Raw genomic sequence first — 21,587 nt, 5'->3', positions numbered from 1 at the left:
AGATCCGAACTTGGCACACTGGACGCTGGTTGTTCGACTGGTTGGGCAAATTGGAACACATTTTGTTTTTCGTTACACTCACATGGCGTTAGAGGAGGTGGACTGTTTTCCGAGAAATTTAAGGAAAGATATAATTTTAGTATAATTTTACAAAATTATTTTTGTAAAACAAACATGAAAATTCTACAGCGACACGGTAAAAACCTAAAGGGTGTCATCTTTTAGTATCGGTTAAATAAGGAATTCTAGGGTCTATTCAAATGCTCTTATTTTAAAACTTACAGCACAACTAACTGACTTTTTTAAAGCACGCGATCAACTAAAAATCATCATCAAAAATCATTTAATTTAATTTTTATTTGTTTAACTATTTATTACCATTTCATTTAACGTTAACTGTAGAATAATTTAAATTGTTATGTAATGGAGCGTAGGTAGCATCTTTTACGCGATTCTTGTTTGTTGTTTTTTCAACTATTAAATAAAACATAAACTGTATTGACTAAACCACTACAAATAGTGGTGGAGTGATGAATTTGCTCAATAGTTCAGAGTAGTTAATGTATTTTCATATTTTTTGCCACGCTATATCGTTAGCGGCATGATTTTCTTTCAGATCCTATCATGTGTCGCACATGCGCTTACACTTCTATGGCTGCACGAAAGAACTGTTTTTATTTACATCCTTTCGTTAGAGAAACAGCAACACACACACACACTTAGGAGCCACTCATATTCGCGTTACAGACTTGCTATTTTCTTCTGCGCGTGTTTTGTGCTACGAACCGCTGGATCCTTCGGCACCGTTCACTCGCCAGGGTGTTGACCTTGTTGAGATTCAATTGCGTAACGTTCCGTTCAATCGCACCATGTTCCGCTTATTGTCAGCTTAAAGCGTTGATCTATCCACCCAGTTCCGTGATATGCGACTATAATCGTGGTGCCGGAAGCTTACTGAACCACTTCAAACTTCATTCGAATTTCGGTATCCTTCAGCACATACATCAGCTCTTCGTCCTTCTGTGAGCGCAGTTCGTCGATCGAAGCTTCCTTAAATCCGGCGTCCTTTGCTGGATCGTCCGGCAGAATGCCTCCATTTCCTATCGGCAGCTGGGGGATTTGCGTACTGAAGCTGTGCCCTATACGCTCCGAATTGCTTGGCGTTACGCCGATGCGTGCCCAAGAGTCAGCACCGAATGGTATGGCCAGTGGGGACGAATGATCAAATGACGCCGCCCGAAAGGGATTTGAAGGACTTCCGAAACCTAAATGGTTCATCGTATCCCGTACGAGCTTGGAGAGTGACGAGTTTTTTGCCGAGTAATACACTAACGCAGCGCCCAGCGTGTGGGCGATGGAGCGCAAACAGCGACACACGTGTTTGCGTATTTCTGAGTCTTGGTTTTGGTAAATGTCGTACTTGCCGCCCACAATAACAATTGGAAAGGGAAACAGCTCTAACGTGCTTAAATCGGGATGCTCTTTACCGATCCGCTGGGCCGTCAGTTCTTTCATCTCTTCGATCTGCCCAGCGACGGTGTGCTTTGCCGTGGCCTGCTTTAACCCATTCAGCACACTTTCGAGATCGGTCCAGAGACGATCGGGTTGCGAAAGATCCAGCATGACAATGCACGAGAACGTCTGCAACCCGTGCGACCGGATGGGCATCTCAATTAGCTGGCTCGAGTTTGCCAAACTGCCCAGCTCCCACACGTTGCATATATTTTTCTGCGCACCCTGTCCCGAAGCCGTTTTGCGGCCAAACGAGTACTCCAGTGCTAGCGTTGGTCTTGGCACGTCATCTCGATCGAGGAATCTATTAATTAATGTCGATTTGCCCTGAAAGTAGCATGGAAAATGTAGTAAAAATGTCCATCATGTAAAGTGTACACACTGTGCACACTTCGCTTACCACTCCTTTGCTGCCGAGCACGAAGAGTGTACGTTCCGTAGGTGTAGTAGCTAGCCGCGACTCATTCCTCAGCTGCTCCGTCACCAGCTTGATGGCAATGTCCTGTATTGTTTCTGTAGTATCAACTTCCATCGAGTTTAATTCACTCATGTTTTATCTGTCAGGTATGATGAAAAATCCCGGCTACACTAACAAACGAAAACGCTCTGATAAAGCAAGAGCAAGAGCATCGAGTGCCGTCCTACGGTGACAGTTTGTATTGCACGTTTGGCGTTGCCATGAACGACGCATTGTTTGGTAGTGAGAGCGACGATCCGCCATAGTAACGCAAACGGGAATGTGGCGTTTATCGTGTTTGCCGTTGCATTCGTGTTGACAAATGCAACGGATATTTAAATGTTTGTCATCTACTTTTTTGGGCCATATTTGCTGTTCATAAATATTCTCTACATCCTTATTTGTGCGAGATAAAAGGAGGCATGTAAACAATATCACTGGTTTCATATTGTTAAACACTGTCAAAAAGAAGCGAATTTCACACCGTTGCAACAAAGACGTGTTTTTGTAGGGGAGTTAGTTTAATAAATCGAATAAAATAAAGCATTACCTGCAAACTGTACCCATAAAATATAGCAAAAATAACTACAATGCATGGTAATATCGTTGATGCATGTGTATTTATTTCCAAAATATGGTTTTATCCTAGGTTGTAAACAGCTTAAAAAGTGGCTAGCTTCAGATGTTTGTTTTAGTGATTAAAGACCACCAGTTTTTTCCTGAATATTACTGCCCATACACACTAAAATTTCGCATACACTCATTTGCTTTATATAGATTAACATCAGTTACTTCTGCGTGTTCTCATCTCATCTATCTAGTATTATCTACAAAAAACATTGGTCACTACCATTAACGAAAACTAATACGAAAAAAAAAAAAACAAATAAACAGATAAACAATCGTTCCTAGCATTTTCATTTCCTGCCACGCGTCCTTCGTAGTTTTGTATTTTATATTGGATGTTGCATGTCTTTCAATTGCATTGATGATTGCATCAGCTAGCAGTTCAGTAGGATCGCATGGATCACTCTTACACTAATATCGTTCGTTCCGTCTGCGGCGCACCGTCGTGATGTGCATTAGTAGTGGTTTACGCACTCTACTTTGAATAGGGGTAAGATGACGAACGTTTCATAATCGATGGGTATTGCTGCATTTTTCCTCCTTTCTCTTTCACCTTACGCGTTTGATTGATAGAAAACATTGCACTTTACATTTAGTCACATTTTAGTAGTATTTTAAACAATATCAGCAACGCCTTCAAACGACAATCATATCTTCGTTACTGTAACGTGTAATATCGGTCAAAGTATAAAATGATTTGCGACCAAAATTTCCTGAAGATCCAGCCTATCAAACGATGGTTCAGGTATATCTGTCACAGTTACGTTTCTGAAACCGAACACTAACCGCCACGTTTCGTAGAAAGTAGATTGAGTTTACGAACGAATTGGGTGATGTTTACTGCACGATATGTCGTCGCTAACCGGGGTAGTATTTGTTGCTTCTACATCCCGCACTACCACTACACTACTTTGCCTGTGGTTTATCGGACTTGGTGCCGTTGGAGGGATTTTTCTTCTGTAAACTACGGTACTCCTCAAACAGGTGTTTCATATCAGCCAATGCGCGACAAATTTCCTGCGCGAACCTTTCGGAACTCTGCAATGGAATGGGAAGCGAAACGAAAGATGAGTTTTTCATACAGAAGATCAAAATTTACAACAAAAAAGCGACATTTACCGTTGTTCCACACGATCTTTTCGACGAGATGTGGAAGAAGATAAGATCCTCTCCAGCCACAATATACGACACACCGTACCCATCGTCTGCGACGGGACCAAAGCCGCCACCCGCACTGATACAATTCGGATGCTTCTTCAGGTCCATCTTGGCCGTTTGTCCGTGCGGCGTTTGACTAGTAGATAATCTCCACGGCTCACTCAACACTTCCTGCAGGAAAGGTGAATCGATCTCCAAATACTTGGACACCACGTACAGACAGAATAGATGCCGATCGATACCTTTGCCGCACATTGCATCTTGGTAGCCAAGCTGATGCCGCTCGCAGGCTTCATTCAACAAACGAACACGATCTTCGGTCTGCGAAATACGAAGAATGGAAGAGAATAGAAGAAAGTGAGCAAATGTAGAGGATCAAAGATTCAAAAAAGGTTCCAATAACCATTACCGAAACATTGCTGTCGAGCATTGCTTTCACCCAGGCAGCTGATTCAATCGTGCATGGACGAACTGTTTCTGTGCGACCTTCGCGGAACAGCCGGGTCATGGATGCTTCGTAGGTGAGGGAGAATTTCCCAGCGTCCCTGTAGTATGCCAGCTGTAGCGCCATTTGTATGAAGGCATCCGGGGAAAGGCGGCAGGTCTTCATCAATCCCTTGCCGTAAGCATCATGTACCAGAATCCTTAGATCCACATCCTGCCATATTGGGGAAAATTATTTTGGTTAGCAAACAGGTGGACATTACGCTGCTGTATATTGAACCTTACATTCAGCAGCTTCTGAGCGGCAATGTGTGCCTCGTCGATAGCGACCAGCGCTACTTTATCATTCAGATCCCATGTCAATCGTTTGGGAGTTGGAGGCTCAAACTCAGGAATGCCGACTGTGTTGCCATTTTCATCATATCTATTAAAGCAAGGTGCGTGATCAAATTATGAGAATCGTCGTTCAAAGATGAATCATATAGTTAGCGTTAATTTTGTGTGCAACTAAGCATGCAACGGCAACTACTAGCGTGAAAAGTACTAATTGGAAGCATAGCTAAATCTATATCACAGCAACGTAAAAAAATACTGGCAAATACATTAGTCTTGTATTCAATAAGCCTCATTACACATTTAGAATTTGGATACGATCGGACATTATTGAGACTTCAGGTCTGTTGTTAAGGGGTTACTATTTCAGAAATGTTAAAACAGAAAACAAAACTATATAAGATTAATCTATACCAATTTGCATTCATGGAGAATGTGTAAAAGCAGCATCATCAAAAGCCATTTCATTAAAGATGAACCGTATTTTTTTCTTCTGGTTATACTAAATGTTATAGAACGAATCCTTTCGTTAGGGAGATATTAGTTTGGTTAGGACACGTGCTTCAGCCATGCTACACGTAACAGTGTAGAAAGCCTAAAGGTATGTTACACAATCGTCAATGTGTTTGGGTTTGTCAGGATGGTCCTTATACTAAAAACCATTACCGTTTATTGGTTGCCTCGTCAGCGACAATATTTTCCCAAACATGTGCCATAACAGGTGCATCAGCCCTGGTGGAATACAAAAGTCAGTAGAACAATAGTAGTAGTCATGTGGATAGTTTGAAGAAAAGATTGCTTGAGATGGTATGTTCATGGACCGAAAAGAGAGAATTTGGGAGCAGTAGGATACAAAATAGCTTGATTGTGTTATGTACAGTTCTGTGCAGTATGAATGTCGCCGGTTCCCAGATGTTTCCCAAATAAACGGTTGAGATAATCCTACTTTCTCGCTTCTTGTTGATTTAACTATTAAAAAGGGTTGTGAAACCATCACCTGCAAATAAGGTATCTTAACGCGTACACAAAATTGGAATATTGTTTCCCATGTCTTGATAAAGTATAACCTGTTCAACGGATAACCGATGATGCACTAACGCAGCCAAATGGAGTAACTAAAGCGTAATGATATTATCTATTTACAACAATAATGTCGTGGATCGAATGATTATTTCCGGCAGCAGAAACCAAAAGCAATTATCACCATTTTCATTCTGAACAGTACGTGCAATAATGTTCGTCCAGGAACCACATCCCTGAGATGGGACCTTCTTTTCAACCAATACCTTTATAATAACTATGTACAGAAGCAGAACAGTAAGAAAAGCAGAGAGTAATAATATAGCAAACGTTGTACACTTTACCGCTGCTCGGTTTCTCCCATGATCAACATTTCCCAAATGTGCGACATAACTGCTGCATCCGCCCTGTAAGAGTACGATGACAAATTGGAACGCACGAACGCATACATGTGAATTGGCGTATTGATGAAGTCGCGAATCGGTTCACATGATGATGGTACATGTTCGATATTTGACACGAGTAATGTTTGCAATTCGTATTATGCCGTGGAAACATTTATAATGGATTTTACAACCGATTTGTGTGTTCCACGACGTATTGGACCGTTCATTGTAGATGTTGATTTTAACATAAATATGAAATTTAAAAGAAAATAAAGAGACATGTACATAAAGATGTTTTATACAGGGTGGAGAGCACGTTGTTTTGCTCATAAGCAATGGGAGTCGTGTTGTGAACTGAGTTGAAATGTACTGAGAAAAATGACGAGTGTAGAACACGTTTTAAACTCCATCGATGAAACCGAGTAGAATGTTCCCTTTGCTCCCATAATCTCCAGTTCCGAATTGTAGTTCTTATCGGTCAAAGGTGAGTGATCCTGGAAATAAATATCAACCGTGCAACTTACCACGTATGTTCAGCGTTGAATCCGATCTGCAAATGTAAATGAACAATTAAATAAACACAAATAACACAATTAAATCAAACCATTAAAAGAAACTGCTCGTGTCACCCACACACGCACTTACCCTTCCATTGCTTCCTACGCACACGGTAAAACTTTTGTCGAACCAGCGATCGTGTCCATTACCGTGTAGCAGATAGCGTCCGAACTGGTCCAACTTTTCCGGGTGAGCTAGATCGAACTCGAATGGTTTCTCATCGAGAGATAGCACGAATGCAGCACTTTCGACGGTATGCAGCGATGTGCGGTTCACTCCCTTCGCGAACACGGTTTGCCGTATCTGTGCCCATTTGGTGCGATCTCCAGCGGTCAGCGAAGCCAGCAGCTCTTCGCCTGGTTGTGGTTTTTCTTCGCTTTGCTGCAAAATGTGTTCGATCTGAATTTGCAGTTCACACGGGCGCAGCAGGCGGCCATTGTGATAGATGATAACTTTGTAATAACAGCCACGGTACAGTACGACGATGTGATTCGAGTCCTGATAGTGAATGATCTTATCGGTCTCTACGCCAGGGGCACGTACGGTGTTGAAGATGCGTTCATACTGCCACGAACACAGCGGCACCAAACCTTGTACTAGGATCTGCAAAGACATTGAAAAGTTGAAATATTATATATGCATTGTCAAATTTTAAAATTATGACCAGTTTGTAGCGCATTTACTTACCGGTTCCAGCTCTTGGCGTTCGACAGTGCGGCGGAACTGTAGCAACAGGTTTACCACACTGGCGGCTCTAGCACTCTGGACCTTGGTCGGGTGCATGAAGATCGCATCGATACCGTAGAAGTTGCTGTTTACCATTAGTGCGCCACGGCCTCGCAGGTAGACGTACTCTTCCCACCAATCCGACACGTAGTTGGTCGACCACCAGCTCTTGAGGAACAGATATCGCTGCAGTTTGGTCGAGATGCCTTGCTCAAATTCTTTCGCTAGTCGCTCCATACGATTGTAGTTGGAATCGTCTAGCAGAGGTCGAACCGAGCGCAGATAGCGCTGCATCGTATCTTGCACACTTGGCAACGGTAGCCTCGGAAGCGATCCTTGGAAGCTGTACAGACCCGGCTTATTCCAGGTGGCAAGCACTTTCACGAACAATCCCCATAGGCGAGTCTGTTTGAAGCATATAATAAATGCAATGCCAGATGTTAGTAGAATCAACTGTTAAATGTTTATTTCGATCTACAGCTTACCTGCAAGGAAACTCTACTGCCTGGGGCACGCTTCTCGTACATCCATCCCTTGTACATGAGCAACAGTTTCAGTGAGTATCGCATCGTGTAGCAAATCGATAGCCAAACGATTAACCCAGCTAGTGAGCATGCCGTCAGCTGCCATTGCAATGAATCTCTGGAAAAAGCAGGAAAAACGTATCGATTATGTTCTCTACTTTAATAATATACATCTATCTCGCCGGGCAATAAACCTACCCTGGTAAAACTGATAGCCATTTGTTCACTAGGTCGAATGGTACGTGCCGTTGTGTAAAATGTAACCCCACCGCTATCGCTATCACCAGCCACAGGCTTTGTAGATGGGCCGGATAGACGCCGTTGCGTACCCCAGTCTGAAAAACGCATACCATGGTTAATAGTGGGTATTGTAAAAATTATTGATCCTGCTCGGACTTACCCGGAATCGAGCCAACCGTTTCTTCCACGATCGCACACCCGACTGCCAGACGAGGTCCAGCACCTCGCGATCATAGTTAATGTCCCATCCTTCGTGAGTGATTGAGAACGAGAATGCAACAGCTGAATGTGCTTCAGCCATCGCACCGGCTGCACGTTACCGGTTTAAACACGCAGCAATAGTCGATCACAATGCGTAGACCCTGCAACACGGCCTCTCTTATAGCTCAACTTCCAACCTTCAGGCGGGATACGTATTGGTGATTGTAGTTGCTGCCTCTCTAGTCAATCACAACCGTGCACACTCCGTTGTAAAAATTCAACGATTGCGGTGATATGTCAATGCTGATAAAAATGTCCGAATCTCACTGAAAAGACAACAGAAAAAAAACAATCAAAAAGGGGATTTTAAACACAACTCATATCAAAATAGGTCACCGGGCACACGATTAGGTAGGCACACGATTCACTCCGTTTTGCTTTCTAACAGTACAGTACATAGTATAGTGGGTTGTTTACGTTGATAATTTCCGACTCGCGGGCACTGGGCAATGTTATCAGTTACGCCAAGAAAAAGGGCGGTCTTACAATGCTGACAACCGGTTCCAGATAAATGGACAGTACGAAAAGTTAACAGTCACGCTGCTGCCTATTTCCCACCCACCGGTCCTACCGGGTGGCGTAGAGATTGAAGGTTAACAATCTTTCACATTCATTAGTGTTTCAGGCGATAGTGTGTAGGGTACCACTTCAGTGTCAGTTTCCTATACAATTCACTTATTTTCATTAGGTGCATATGGTACCGAACAAGGGGGTTTAGCTCAGCTTATTCAACTCATTATAAGCGCATTTATACAAAACTATCCCTGTCTGCGTTATTGTTACATAGAATCAAAAATAAATAATTTGGTATCTTCTAAGTACTGAATTATGTTATTTTCAGTAAAAAGACATAAATTCTAGTTATTTCCAGTAACACCTTCAACCTGCAACAAATACGAATGAAGAATAAAGACGTTACACATAGTTGCTTAACAGCGAATTTTGTTTACAACTGTAATTGAAATGGCCTCGTGAGCATCACGTTTGTAACAGTTGGAGTGCCCTTGTGGAGCGTGTCCACTCGATTAATCAACAAACCATTTTGATAAGAGGGCAGTTTCTATGCCTGCGTGCAGTACTACGGGTGAAAACATCAATCTTTCAATGGTTCTAAAGTGCAGTAAACAAAAACAAACATCGTCCCAATGTTTCATTCATCTTTGTTTGGGGCTAAATGAGAATCGCACCAATATTGTGTATGTGTGTGGCACCTCTGGCAATGCGAAGTAACCTGCCCCAAAAGGTGTGCGTCTTTCACATCGTTGGCAACTTTCGATTCAGTTGCAAAATCATCACTTCCAGTGACCTTGAGCTCAAAGGCTGCCTCTGTCTGCCTGCCTGACTGCCTGCCTGCCCACTCGAAATGCCTACCACTGGGCAACATCACGTTGCCGGGCGAACGAATGCAACGTACCAATCTTTCCAATGCCATGGCGTCGGTTACGAAACGGCGGCGATACGATTTGAAGAAACAAAACTCACACATAACGGAGAGCGCGCATATTTTTCGATTCGTTTGCGCCTGACATTGAAAATCCCACCACCAAACGGTGGTTTTGCTTGGTGTTTTTGGTGGCTGCTCCAAATTAACACAGGTTTTGGAGCAGTGGAAAACTGCACGACCACCACCACCACCACCAACTCTGCGTGCGCGGAGGAGTAAATCTCTGGGGAAAATGGAAACACTAGAAAAACAACACGCTGTTGCATAGATGGATGGTTAGGAAGGTACGGTTATTCCGACGTGCAGCCCACAAATCATGAACGACTGGCCTATGGACTGGCTTGCTGTGTCGCGTACTGCCGGATTTTCTTGAGCGAGAGAGACAGCGATAATACACCTTGGCATGCCACGCCAAGCTAGTTAAGAGGTAACAGTAAACTTTCCACTTTCCATTTGGATCGTTTTGGAGGGCTTTGTTTAGGACAAGCGCACCGAACACGGAAGAGCGGTGTGAAGGTGAAGAGATCATCTATTTCCATTTCGTATTATTAGCGCATACCCATTCAAACTTGAATCTTGACCAGCACCGTCGGTCATATAAACTAATGGTGACGGCATTTAAGCTGCGCCAACCGGCAAGTAAACACACGGACTAGATTCTAATGAGGAAGTAATCGATTCTATCATTATCACTGCCAGCTTGACACTACACCCTCCCCCATCGCAATTGTGGATGACCTGTTGCACCTCGCCATTCGGTGTGGTGAGTTGTTGTTACCTTACCCAGCCCTTAAGGTCATCCAGTTCGGTTTCAGGTAAAACACCCAACAGCAAGCGGTACCTTTCCCCCTCTAAAGCTACTTTCAATTGGGTGGGCCAGTTTGTGGTTCGATTTTAGCTGGCGATCACGATCTTAACGATCACTTTGGTGGTGGTGGAGGTACACTGCTTTGGAATCGTCATTCGCCTCAAATTTCCTCGTAACAGCTGGCTTTGTGTATCATTACCATGTTTCGAAACGAAGATTGCCTACAAAGCCAGATTGAACACTGAAAGAGTTCGCCCAATCACTGACTGATCGGTCTCTAGCGGGGTTTTGCAGTCAAAGTAGACACGAAAAGGCCAGCATCCACTCACTTCTCTACCACCGAAAACTCTGTCACACAGTGTTACTCGATCGTTACACTTAAACCTATGGGAAAAGAGAACAGTAGCTGCGGCATCATATCTCGTCTACTGTTGTGGAAGGTCAGCTTGCAGCAATAGTGATTTGAGATACTTTGAATGCAAATGCCGCGCACGGAAAACGCATTACAATGGCGTTTTATATGTATGTATGGTGAGGTCACGTTATAAATGTTAAACGAAGGGGTTTCACACACTACCGTTATCAGCTGCCTTGCTTTTTGCTGCGTTCCGAATGCGTATAGCATCTACTCACAAACGTAAATCACTGAGAGGCTGGCCTGGTGCTTGCCGATTGATACGCGCGAACCGAATAGACGACACTAACCATGCGTACTGGCTGGCCAGTGACCGACGACTGACACTGGGTGCTGTCATGAGCTTCATCCACCCGAGGCCCGTGCGCTTGGGCTTGGGAGTGGTGGGGAACTGCGCCCTCCGCACGCGTGTGTTCTACGTCACGCACCTTTGTGTTTTGACGTGTTTTGGTTCCGACCACTCTATCTAGTCGTGGTGTTGGTGGGATGTGGCGATGTGTGTCTTTGCGCTGTTGCGCTTTTTGTCAAGCGTGTGTGAAGATGTGTTTGCAAGACGTTCCAAAGGGGACATGAATGGTGCCAAAGAAGAAGCAGAACTGGAATAATGGTGATCTTCTCTCGGGGTGTGTGTGTGTGTGCGTTAGGGAAGGAAGGGTCAAACAGGAGGCAAGGAGACATGGCTCTGTAAATAACGAACGCAATTGGATTTGGTTGCTTCACGAGCACGGGTCGGTGCTTGATATTGGCAAGCATCATTTTGACCTTTGATCATTAGCCGGCAGCATTCAGGATAGCGAAGCGAGCAAATGTCCCACACAAAAATGTCGCGTCTAGCAATCCCCATTAATCCACGATTAACGAACGCTAAGCTTTGGACACCTGAGGGAAACCATGCGTCATGATTTATTTAAAAAAAAGATAATCGATTCGGTTCAATGTCTCATTTAGCGCTTAAAAACTTCACCTTTGGACGGCGGACCGGAAAACCCGGCACCTTACATGAAGCGTTTGTGTACATTTTGCGATGCGTGGAACAGTATTTTGGTGTTCGAGCATCAAACAAATCAACGAAAACATACAAACTCGGCCCCAAAACGGATTCGCGACGGTGACGTAAATGAAGAGGGGGAAGGCCAGTACAAAGTCCAACTCCCGGCGCAATCGGCGTTGCGCCGTAGGCAGCCGATAGTGAAGCACGCGCAGCCACTGCCCTAGGAGTTCCGGCAGCAGCACTACGACACACAAACAGGGCGGCTCGCGACACTCTGCCACCACCATCAGCGTTAGCCGGTGGATTATGATGATTATATACAGCGCAGGGAGAAGCGTTTCGAACAACGCTAGAATTTGCTGTGTCTCCCTCTCTTTCTCTGTCCGTCTCTCTAATTTTACACGCCGGTAGTTGAAGATATTTGAGCATAAATGTTTGCCTGACAGGTTGCGGATCTTCTAGAGGCGAGCAAAACTAAAATAAAAATCGAACAGAATGCGATCATTGGTGGCGTTTACGGCAACACACATAGCGTTTGCGCGGTTATCGCAATACAGTTGCTGCCCCATTCAGTGCCGCGGAAGCTCCGTTTTCTGCAGTGTAATCTTTTTGTAACTCCTCTGTATTCTCAGCCAGATTGAACCGGTTACTAAATCCAACCCCTGGAACGAGGAAGTGATAAGTGCCGCGGGATTTCGGGACATGCTCACTTATCGGTGGATAGATGTGTTAGCGAGGCCACGTAACCACAAACCAACACCACACATGTCGCACAGCTGAAGATGAGCCTGACTGTTGTTAAAAATATAGCAAAAGTAGTTCTCGATTTGGTTTGATAATGCAGTAGGTTTAATGGAGATTTTTATTGAGAAATTGTAAAATATTGACCTTAAAGTCCATCCGGTTTGGGCAATAAACTGATAGCATCTTTGCTAATTAAAGCGATACAAAAGGAAACCGTACAATTAGAAATCTATCATATGACTTTGCTTCTATTTATTTATTTTTTACTTTTCAGGAATCAATTGAACACATAGTTCGATAGCATTGTCTATTGTTGGTTTGTCCACGTTTTTGCCTTCTTATCCCAAGTTTGGGTTTAGAGCTTTTGCAATTAATTTATTAAAACGCAGCACATTGACCAGAATTCTCTAGGTCTAAGTTTTGAAAATATTGCGTGTGTTACATTAGAGCACCTTGCATAATGCTTATCGAAGGAACGCACTTTACACTGTATGTTTTATCTAAAACCCACCGCCCTTAACACAATAACCTTCGCTAATAATCCATGTCACGGGTTCCACTGCTCCACCAAGCCAAAGACAATTCCGGCTAGATAAACCTGACAAGAAGCGTGTGACGTTGGCATTGATTTAGAAGCGTCAACAAGGTAACTTACAATTCCACAAAAGACATATTGATAAGCGATTCTATTCAGTGCTTTGCGCTGCAAATTCTTTCATAATTCGGTTGCAAGCCTAGCATTAGATGTGCCATTTGATCATTGGTGGTCGGTGTTGTTAACTGATACGCACGCACCCTAGTTATCCGCCCAACTTAATCGTTCTATTTCGTGTGCTCAAAGACAGTACAATAGATTTACAATCCACCATCATTCGCCATCGTTCGAATGCGAATGGAAGAATGACCTTTGGAGTAGGGTTGTGTGCGGGAAGCGAAATGGCATTCGCCACTTGCATAGATTGAGCGAAATAAATTACAACAATCAACAGCGCACCGAGAAGCGATTCAGCGGGAGATCTCGATCGGAGGAATTGCACTGGGCGGAGGCATTTCCATGTTAAAACCAGTTTGCTGCATCTCGTCCCGTATCGAATTAAAAAAAATCCCCTTTCCACCGTCAATAGGGGGTACTCTAATAGTAGATGCAGCGGTGCAACAGTTTGTTTGCCGGATCAGCTGCAATTTTTGTTGCGCGTGTGGAATGTCCGCCAGCAGCCTGCCTGCTTGCACTTGCATAGGCACGAATGGGTTGACGCAGCAGCTAGATAGATTCAACGATCTGACGACCTCGAAAGGCTGTGGCTAGGCGGACATTTTCACCACCACACACATACACACATATGGCCAGGGGCTGATGGAGCATTGGTCCATTGGCGACGGATGTTGTTTTGTTTGCCGCAGTTTCATACTCGTGGCGTTCCTTTTCCATGCGTTCGTTCGTGCGAGTGTTTGTGAGCGGCTGAGCTGTTCTTCAGCATTGTACGCGCAGCCACTGCCGATTGTCTATGGGGAAGAGGACTTTGACCGATGAGAAAACGCCGCGCTTGTGGTCACGATGGCCTTTTTTGTGTTGTTATTTTTTACCATTGCATAACAAACTTCTTTTCAAGTTTGAAAGGGGGATGTGCATTCGTTTTGGCTTGCATTCGATCGCTTAGCGGCAGCGAGATTATTTAATTCAAATGACAATGAAAAAGACGAATAAAAACAAATATCCAGTTATTATTTAAAGATCTAATTGGGGTAGTAGTTTTAGTAATATAATTGAGCTTTCTCGATTTTTGTTGGGAATGTAGATGATAAAATATAATCATAATAATTCATACTGTTCCTGACTACAAAGAAGCAAAAAAGCGTGCAAAGATAAAAAATATTATTTTCCTAGAATTATAATAAATCAAGATTTCAAACCATGAGGTTCGATTTGCATTTAGTTTGGACTTAAAATCATTTACTATCTAAGATTAATTAACTTATAAAAAAAGGATTGAGACATTTATTAGCCTTTGGTGATATTTCTCAAACCTTCTTTAGGAGTTTAGCTAACGGTCGTGGTGTTAAGTCGACAGTTTATGTCGCAATTCGTTCAGCCGACGATTTCTATTTATTTACAAATCGACAACCTGAGGCAAACGATAAGGCCGACTTTTCGAACGATGCATTACTAGTAATGACTCCTGCTTAGGAATCCAATAGTTTCAATTCTTCAAATTCATTCACTCATAGCCATTCATATATATTTTTTTTATTTACGTGGAATGACTATTGCCAATTGATGAGTGGCAGTTAAAATATGATTTAATTTGCTAACAAACGTTTTTTAAATCATTTTTCCATGAATCACGATAGTGTAACACGCCGTCGTCGTACACGTTTTGCTATGTTTACTGCCACGCACCATTGTGAATGTGTGTGTGTGTGCGTAAGCTAACAGGAGCATACTCACACATGTGCATTTGCGAGCGAGCACGAAATGCAAAAGTAGGTCAGTGTGAAAAACGAAACCAAACAAACGGGAATGCCGACTGGCAAGGACGAACGGGAAACGTGTTTATGCTTCATACACGCCAATAGCTGTTCTTTACGGTCACCCTTTTGTTTACTGTCTATTACACTAGCTTTTTCCTTGCCTTATTTGTTATTACACTCTCAAAACAACTAGGCGGGTAATAGGTATATGCAGTGCAGGAATGCTTGAAGCACCATTGGAGTGAGATAGTTAACAGCAACCTGTGCTTGAATAAAGGATATCCGTTTACGATCTGTTGCGGCGACTCGTTCGTCGTAACTAGTAGCGACGTTCAAAGGTTCTTTCTATTTTTAGTCACACTTACTTCGGTACCACCCACCCGCTGCCGTGGCTCCACTCTATTGCAGTACCGTTGCTTTCATGCACGAACAACACCTATTCACTCGTCGCTGTTGTGCCGTATTAGCACACAAAAAAAAGACTACTCAATCCCGTATCGGATTGACCACTGATAAATGTTTATTAAATCATTTACAGCATAAACACACTTTTCTAATTACGCGTAGTTTGATTCGTTTAATTCAATTACCATCACACATTGGTTACGCAAAGCAAACACGACTGAAAACAGAGAAAACGGAACTCCGACTACGAATCGCCTTCAGGTTTATTATGTTGCTGTGTGATATAGCGGGTACGGCCATTCTGCACATTTTGACAGCAGCGTGCTTGACGTAAAAGGTACACGGCACATCTCGATAATTTCTGCTTCTTGCTGTGCACAAACGATATGTTTTGTATTTTGAACAATATATTTGTGTAAAGAAAATGTACGCACATTTTTGATATGAGACACCGAATGCCGATAAAATGGCAGGAAATATATTTGTTAACGTACATAACGGAAAAGGTAGGAACAATTTGAACACCTTGTTCGTACCAAGGTAAACATGGTTGTTGATTTTATTTTTGTTGCACAAATACAAAACACTATGATATTTTGCAAGAAAAATATGAGGAAAAAATAGAAATTACAATGCGTTGGACAAAAAACATCGAAAGTATGTGGTTGGATCAATCGAACCCAAAAATAAAAAGATTGCAGCAGATGAACGGCATGTCATGTAGTACAATGCGTTTGCCACTAGAGTGCGCTGCGTGCGGGATGGGCCTGAACGTCACTGAAGTTTCCGGTTGCGGCTTCTCTTTCCCTCTCTTTTCGGGTTGTCGCTAACGTCAACAACACGCACGTTACCGAGCCGTAGTGAAATTTCCTCTTTATTCTTTGCATTTTACAGCTAAAGTACGTAAATTCTGCACCACAAGCGAGCGAACATGCCGGACTAATGTGCCGTACGTTCTTCCATCCACAGAATGCCGCAGGAAATCAAGGAAGTGAAAGATTTTCTCATCAAGGCCCGCAGGAAGGATGCGCGTGCCGTCAAGATAAAGAAGAACGAGACCAACACCAAGTTCAAGATCCGCTGCTCCCGTTACCTGTACACGCTGGTGGTTAAGGACATGGAGAAGGCAGAAAAGCTAAAGCAATCGCTGCCCCCAGGCCTGCAGGTTAAGGAAGTGAAGTGAGCTGGCGGAGACGCTTGGAGCTGCTGTCCCTCCCCGTTCCCATCCCGTTCCCAGCGTATGTTGTGTGATGGTCGGGGGGCGGATTCCGGCTGACGTTTCGACCCGGTGGTCGCTTTGCACGGCCTCGCGTGAAGTAATGTGGTGTTTCGTTCATATACTCTGTGTTTTCAACTGCGCATAGAACGTACAATGTGCTCGAGTTGGCCAATAGTTTAATGTGTGTGGCTGTGAATAAAGAGTATGTGACGAAATATGATGGAACTATTGTTGGTTTGGTCGTGTTCTGTTTTCCCTCTTCCCTCCACTTTCCAGGGAAGCAAACGGTAAGGTGGTGGATACTGGTTAAAGATGCCGGTAGATAGATTCATTGAAATTGGGCTTTTTCAAACGTTGAAGGACTGACTGTCATCATTTGCCGGCTGAAATGAACAACATTTGTTGTGCGTGTATGTGTCAAGTTTCGTGGAAATTGAGGCAGAAGAGAATCATTTCATGAGCATTTTTGGCGGTAGCATCTGTATCTTTCTTCATATGTTACAACTTCAATCGCGGTGCATTTTTTCCTCGGAAAATTTGAAAAAAGAAATAGTGTTCCTGCTATCTGCATCCACTCATTATAACGTGAGCAGTGGTAGCTTTAACGGTACGCGGATTAAGCAGTTGCGCGGCCCCCATCAATTTGAAGGCTCGAAGGTTGTAAGAACACCATACATTTTAACGAAGGCACTCGAAATCCATCCGCCACTGCTAGTAAGCGGATCCATAATCTACTAGCAAATGTTTTAACTTGTCTCTTGTTCATTTTATCTTTCAGAAAAGAAAAAAAAACATTAGGTAGAAATATCCATAGTATTGCAAAACTGATAGCTTTATGCACAGAATATTGCTAACACAGGTTTGATCTTGCTGGATTACCTAGTACCAGCTAATACTGCAACTGCTGGATGAACTGTATGAAAAGGAGTAATAACGGAATGAATATTAAAACCAAATTCTAGAAATAGATAACAAAGCACAAAGCACGTTTTTCATACAGCCTCAGGTGTCCCAGATTGGGCTGTGTTCGTGGTGAGATATTTAATGAACCCATCCCCCACGCATTTGGACGGGTCGGGTCAGTGAGGGTTCAAATTTTGATCCCCATCAGGATTGCATCCGAAACGGATCCATCATATAATTCTTTAATTAAAGATGGGTCGGAAAATCTTTTTTTTATGCTTTTGGTTGGGTCAAAATTCTCCACTGGCATATGCTGCTGCGATAAATGCAATGAATGGGTTCAAAGTGAGAAGAATGTTGATAGGTTTAAACACCGACAAAAAAACTTTTCCCTTTTGCTCAACATATCAACGGATCATCTTTTTGATTAATATTTATGATACTGGGGGGTAGTGGAATGGATCGATATTTTTTAAAAGATGAAATGAAAATTGAAATTCTTTGCCAAAATCTTTCATCAAACCGACGGTGTGGAGCGTCTGGTGTGAAAAAGATTCTCCCAGAACCATAGTGTTGCTGTGCTTTTGCATTTTTTGTGTGTTTAAATTAAAAGCATTATAAGGTTGGTGGCCATTTAATAACACCAAATATACTTTACTATAGGCATTGCCATGCGTGGCACCGGAATGAAGGATTCAGAAGTTTACTTATTAAATAAAGATAGGTCTATGCAGATCATAGCATACGCTGATGATCTACACTAGTGGTGGGTCATACGATTAATTTCACGATCTGACCCGGAGTCAGGTGCGAGCCAGTCGAAATCGATTTCGCCCCGTGGGTGCAGCGGGTGCGATAGGTCGGAGTCGGAATCAAATCCGACCCGCGGGTGCAACGAGTTCGGCGAGGGGGCACCCATGGGTCGGAGTCGCTTATGCTTTCTTGTCCCTACCGTAGTCGTTGCCCCTACTGAACCTACTTGTGCGTTTCGTGTCGACCCGAACGACTCCGGGTCGCTTACGGATGGCTCCGACCCGATAGGTTCGGGTCGACCCGCCCATCACTATTCTACACAGTAGTGATGGGAGAAATGAAGATTTCGTCGGAATCGATTCCGGCTTGCTCCGAAGTTTTCTGGAATCGGCTCCGGAATTGGTTCCGGGATCTGCTCCGAAATCGCAATTGGCTCCAAAATCAGAATTGCCTTCGAAACGGAGTCGGTTTTGGCTTCCCCATGGCAATAGGCGTTTGGGTCCAATGATGCTAAGTATTAATAGCCGCAAAAAAAAAAAATAATAATTTACTTGTAAACGATTCATTCTCATGGAGATTCCCGGACTGATTTCGCTTCTGAAACTTTTTACTTCAATTAAAGAACTAATTCTTATTCCGCAGCTAATTCATGATTCCGACGTCTGAAGTCAATCCTGATTTCGTTACCGGAGCAAATTGCGTTTCCCACCTCGATTCCGATTCCGGAGCCAATTCCGATCCCGTAATCACGGAATCGACTTCAGAATCGGAATCGGCTCCGTTGAACGTCTCCGGAGCTCTGACTCCAGAATCGGAAAAAAAACTTCGGACTCATTGACTCCGAGTCTGGATCAATCCGGATCACTTTGGATCAGTCCGGATCAGTCCAGATCAGTCCTCAGATCAGTCCGGATCAGTTCGGATGGGTCTGGAAGCATCCAAATGAGTCTGGTCGAGTCCGGGTGAGTAGTTTCAGATGGTGGTACAAAAACAGTAAGGATATTTTTTTTTATTTTTTACTGAGTTTTTGGGAAGCATACGGTACAAGGGAAAAGGTTTTTAAATCTGACGGAAAAGGTAAATATTATTACAAGAAAGAAAATGGTTATGCTGTATCGTACATACTCGATGCCTTACCTGAAAGTCAATGAACTCATCAAGAATTGTGTAAACGATAATGGACAGTCATTATGGAAATTAGCAATTGAAACGTTAAACTACTCGTTCGGATTCTACCGTACTCGTTCCGACCCAGCCGAACTCACCCGGACTGATCTGGACTCATCCAGATTGATCCGGACTCATTCGGACTGATCCGGACTGATCCGGAGTCGAATCCGGTTATGATCCGGAGTCGGAGTCATATTTTGCGCACCGGAGTCGGAGTTGATCCATGACTCCGCTCCGGATTACCCATCACTACGTGGCACTTTAGTTGTAGCTGAACCCTGCCATGAGAATGCACCAATGCCTAAGCTGCTCGAAACGAACGGCAGCGGTACTGTTTAAAGCTGCCTGTGCTAAACTTTGGGTTTGAAACATAAGGAAGTAAATTTACATTGTTACATTTATGTTACATTTTTTTCAAATTCGATACATCTTGCTATCTCTGTTTTTCCTGTAACAAAATGCTAGTAACATCAAGCTTCATTTCTACGCGTACGTTCAAAAACAACTAATTCTTGCATCGGGGCAGGTTCCCGATCCGGTTCCATCACTTCTACGATCACCTCTAGAGTAGGATCGAGATAAATTGCAGGATCGGTAGATGTTCAGGAGCAATTCCAGCAACGGTATAAGATGTAAATCAGTTCCAGGGTCAGTTAAGTTTCAGTTACTAGGCCGGTATGATGTTGGGATCTTTTACAGGGTTTAGATGCTACAAGTCTCAGCTACGTTGTGAGTAAAAGAGACCTGTTCTAGGATTGGTATAAGGTGAAGATCAATTACAAAACCAATATGCGTCCAGGTTTGGTTTCAAAAGCAGTATGGGTTTGGCAGTATGCGGGTTGCTCCAGTACCGGTATCGGTTCGGCATCAGTTCTTGCACCGATATGGGTTGGGAAATAGATCCGGGACAGTTATGGGTTCAGTAGTTTGATCTAGGATCCATATGCGGTCAGCATTAGTATGGTATGGTTGGAGGATCAATTTCAGCGCATTAATGGTCCTAGTATGGGCATTATTAGATCAGCGTTATCAATGATATTAAAGTAAAAAGGTTCACATTTGTTATGTTTGACACTTTTACTTTATTTAAACACTTATTAAACATACGATATAAATAAAATACATAATGAACAAACACTTCAAACGTATACTGTATGGGCCGCGCACCAGCCGCACCGAGCGCCCCTGCCGAGAGCTCCTGCTCGATCGGCCTTCGTGCACACTCTGCCTAGGCGCTCGGCACACACTAAGCCTTGCACGCTTAGTGTGTGCGACAGTGTGCGTGTACACACTGTTGTCCCCCTGGACGTTGACCGGTGGCAGCGCAACTGCCACGGCAAGTCCAGGGGTCGGCACGCACGGCTGCCCACAACATCTCCCCCTTTATTTATCCGGAGGGGTCGAACCGACACGGAATATTCCACTGAGGGAATACCGGTGTGGTGACACCCTCCGGCCGATGCTGATGAATACTGGGGATGCTGTGGCGCGAGCGCTTTCGGTATACCACGGATACCGAAACCCTTATCGGCTTCGCTCTCACCCTTTTCTCGCGTTTGTTCCACGACGGTGACGATCACTTGCCGCGGTGGCGATGTTGCGTACGCCTTCGTCGCCTTTTTCCACCCTGCTATCGCCCTTTGTCGTGCTTGAGCCGAGCCGACGACGACAACCCTGCTGCGGCGGCGGATGCTTTGTTGCATCCAGGGCGGCCTCGCCCTCTTTGGACACTGTTGCTGCTGTTGTTGATGCTGGGCGGCATGGACCCTCGCCCTTCCTTCACATGTTCCTGCTGTTGTTCGTAGTGCTGTATCCAGGGCGGCATGACACCTTCGCCCTCTTTGGACACTGTGGCTGCCCCCGGGGCGGCATGACACCCTCGCCCCCATAGTACAGGGCAGCACCCGGGACGGCATGGGTCCTCGTCCCTTTTCCACACTGCATCCAGGGCGGCATAGATCCCTCGCCCTCTTAGGACACAGTGGCACGACTGCTGTTGTAACTGCAGGGCGGCATTGAC

General features: G+C 44.0%; 3 protein-coding genes across 11 annotated transcripts; 1 reads left to right on the top strand and 2 right to left on the bottom strand.

The window, feature by feature from the left end:
- Positions 1-504: 504 nt before the first annotated feature.
- On the bottom strand, positions 505-2,483 carry LOC1279584 (cytoplasmic dynein 2 light intermediate chain 1). The gene is made up of 2 exons (XM_319337.4): positions 1,913-2,483; positions 505-1,839 (listed from the first exon to the last, which is right to left on the bottom strand). The coding sequence occupies exons 1-2, from the start codon at positions 2,060-2,062 to the stop codon at positions 952-954; spliced, it is 1,038 nt and encodes a 345-aa protein (XP_319337.4). The 5' UTR covers positions 2,063-2,483; the 3' UTR covers positions 505-951.
- An 87-nt stretch (positions 2,484-2,570) lies between these two features.
- LOC1279583 (carnitine O-palmitoyltransferase 1, liver isoform) lies at positions 2,571-15,800 on the bottom strand. 9 transcript variants are annotated; one of them, XM_061660886.1, is made up of 13 exons: positions 15,483-15,800; positions 8,146-8,512; positions 7,944-8,080; positions 7,707-7,863; positions 7,183-7,626; positions 6,583-7,098; positions 6,462-6,487; positions 5,896-5,958; positions 5,198-5,263; positions 4,484-4,622; positions 4,164-4,412; positions 3,716-4,075; positions 2,571-3,634 (listed from the first exon to the last, which is right to left on the bottom strand). In XM_061660886.1, the coding sequence occupies exons 2-13, from the start codon at positions 8,284-8,286 to the stop codon at positions 3,503-3,505; spliced, it is 2,430 nt and encodes an 809-aa protein (XP_061516870.1). In that variant the 5' UTR covers positions 8,287-8,512; positions 15,483-15,800; the 3' UTR covers positions 2,571-3,502. The 9 variants fall into 9 exon arrangements, with proteins under 9 accessions (XP_061516870.1, XP_061516871.1, XP_061516872.1 ...); XM_061660887.1 differs by lacking the exon at positions 15,483-15,800 and adding an exon at positions 11,076-11,252; XM_061660888.1 differs by lacking the exon at positions 15,483-15,800 and adding an exon at positions 11,132-11,244.
- Positions 15,801-16,245: 445 nt separating this feature from the next.
- LOC1279582 (large ribosomal subunit protein eL38) lies at positions 16,246-16,966 on the top strand. The gene is made up of 2 exons (XM_319334.5): positions 16,246-16,421; positions 16,492-16,966. Exon 2 carries the CDS (start codon positions 16,493-16,495, stop codon positions 16,703-16,705), a length of 213 nt encoding a protein of 70 aa, XP_319334.2. The 5' UTR covers positions 16,246-16,421; position 16,492; the 3' UTR covers positions 16,706-16,966.
- Positions 16,967-21,587: the final 4,621 nt, after the last annotated feature.

The sequence above is a fragment of the Anopheles gambiae genome, chromosome 3 (genome assembly GCF_943734735.2).
Source record: "Anopheles gambiae chromosome 3, idAnoGambNW_F1_1, whole genome shotgun sequence".
NCBI lineage: Eukaryota > Metazoa > Arthropoda > Insecta > Diptera > Culicidae > Anopheles > Anopheles gambiae.
Note: the sequence above shows the minus strand (reverse complement) of the source record. Positions and strands in the feature narration are given on the sequence as shown.

Bases quoted from the DNA above. Each gene is read 5' to 3' on its own strand.
- LOC1279584 (XM_319337.4), bottom strand. From the start codon at position 2,062: ATGAGTGAATTAAACTCGATGGAAGTTGATACTACAGAAACAATACAG. The intron at 1,840-1,912 runs GTAAGCGAAGTG...TGCTACTTTCAG, and splicing joins TGCTCGGCAGCAAAGGAGTG to GGCAAATCGACATTAATTAA.
- LOC1279583 (XM_061660886.1), bottom strand. From the start codon at position 8,286: ATGGCTGAAGCACATTCAGCTGTTGCATTCTCGTTCTCAATCACTCAC. The intron at 7,864-7,943 runs GTAGGTTTATTG...TGCTTTTTCCAG, and splicing joins TGGCTATCAGTTTTACCAGG to AGATTCATTGCAATGGCAGC. The intron at 4,623-5,197 runs GTAATGGTTTTT...TTGCTTTAATAG, and splicing joins GACGAGGCAACCAATAAACG to ATATGATGAAAATGGCAACA.
- LOC1279582 (XM_319334.5), top strand. From the start codon at position 16,493: ATGCCGCAGGAAATCAAGGAAGTGAAAGATTTTCTCATCAAGGCCCGC.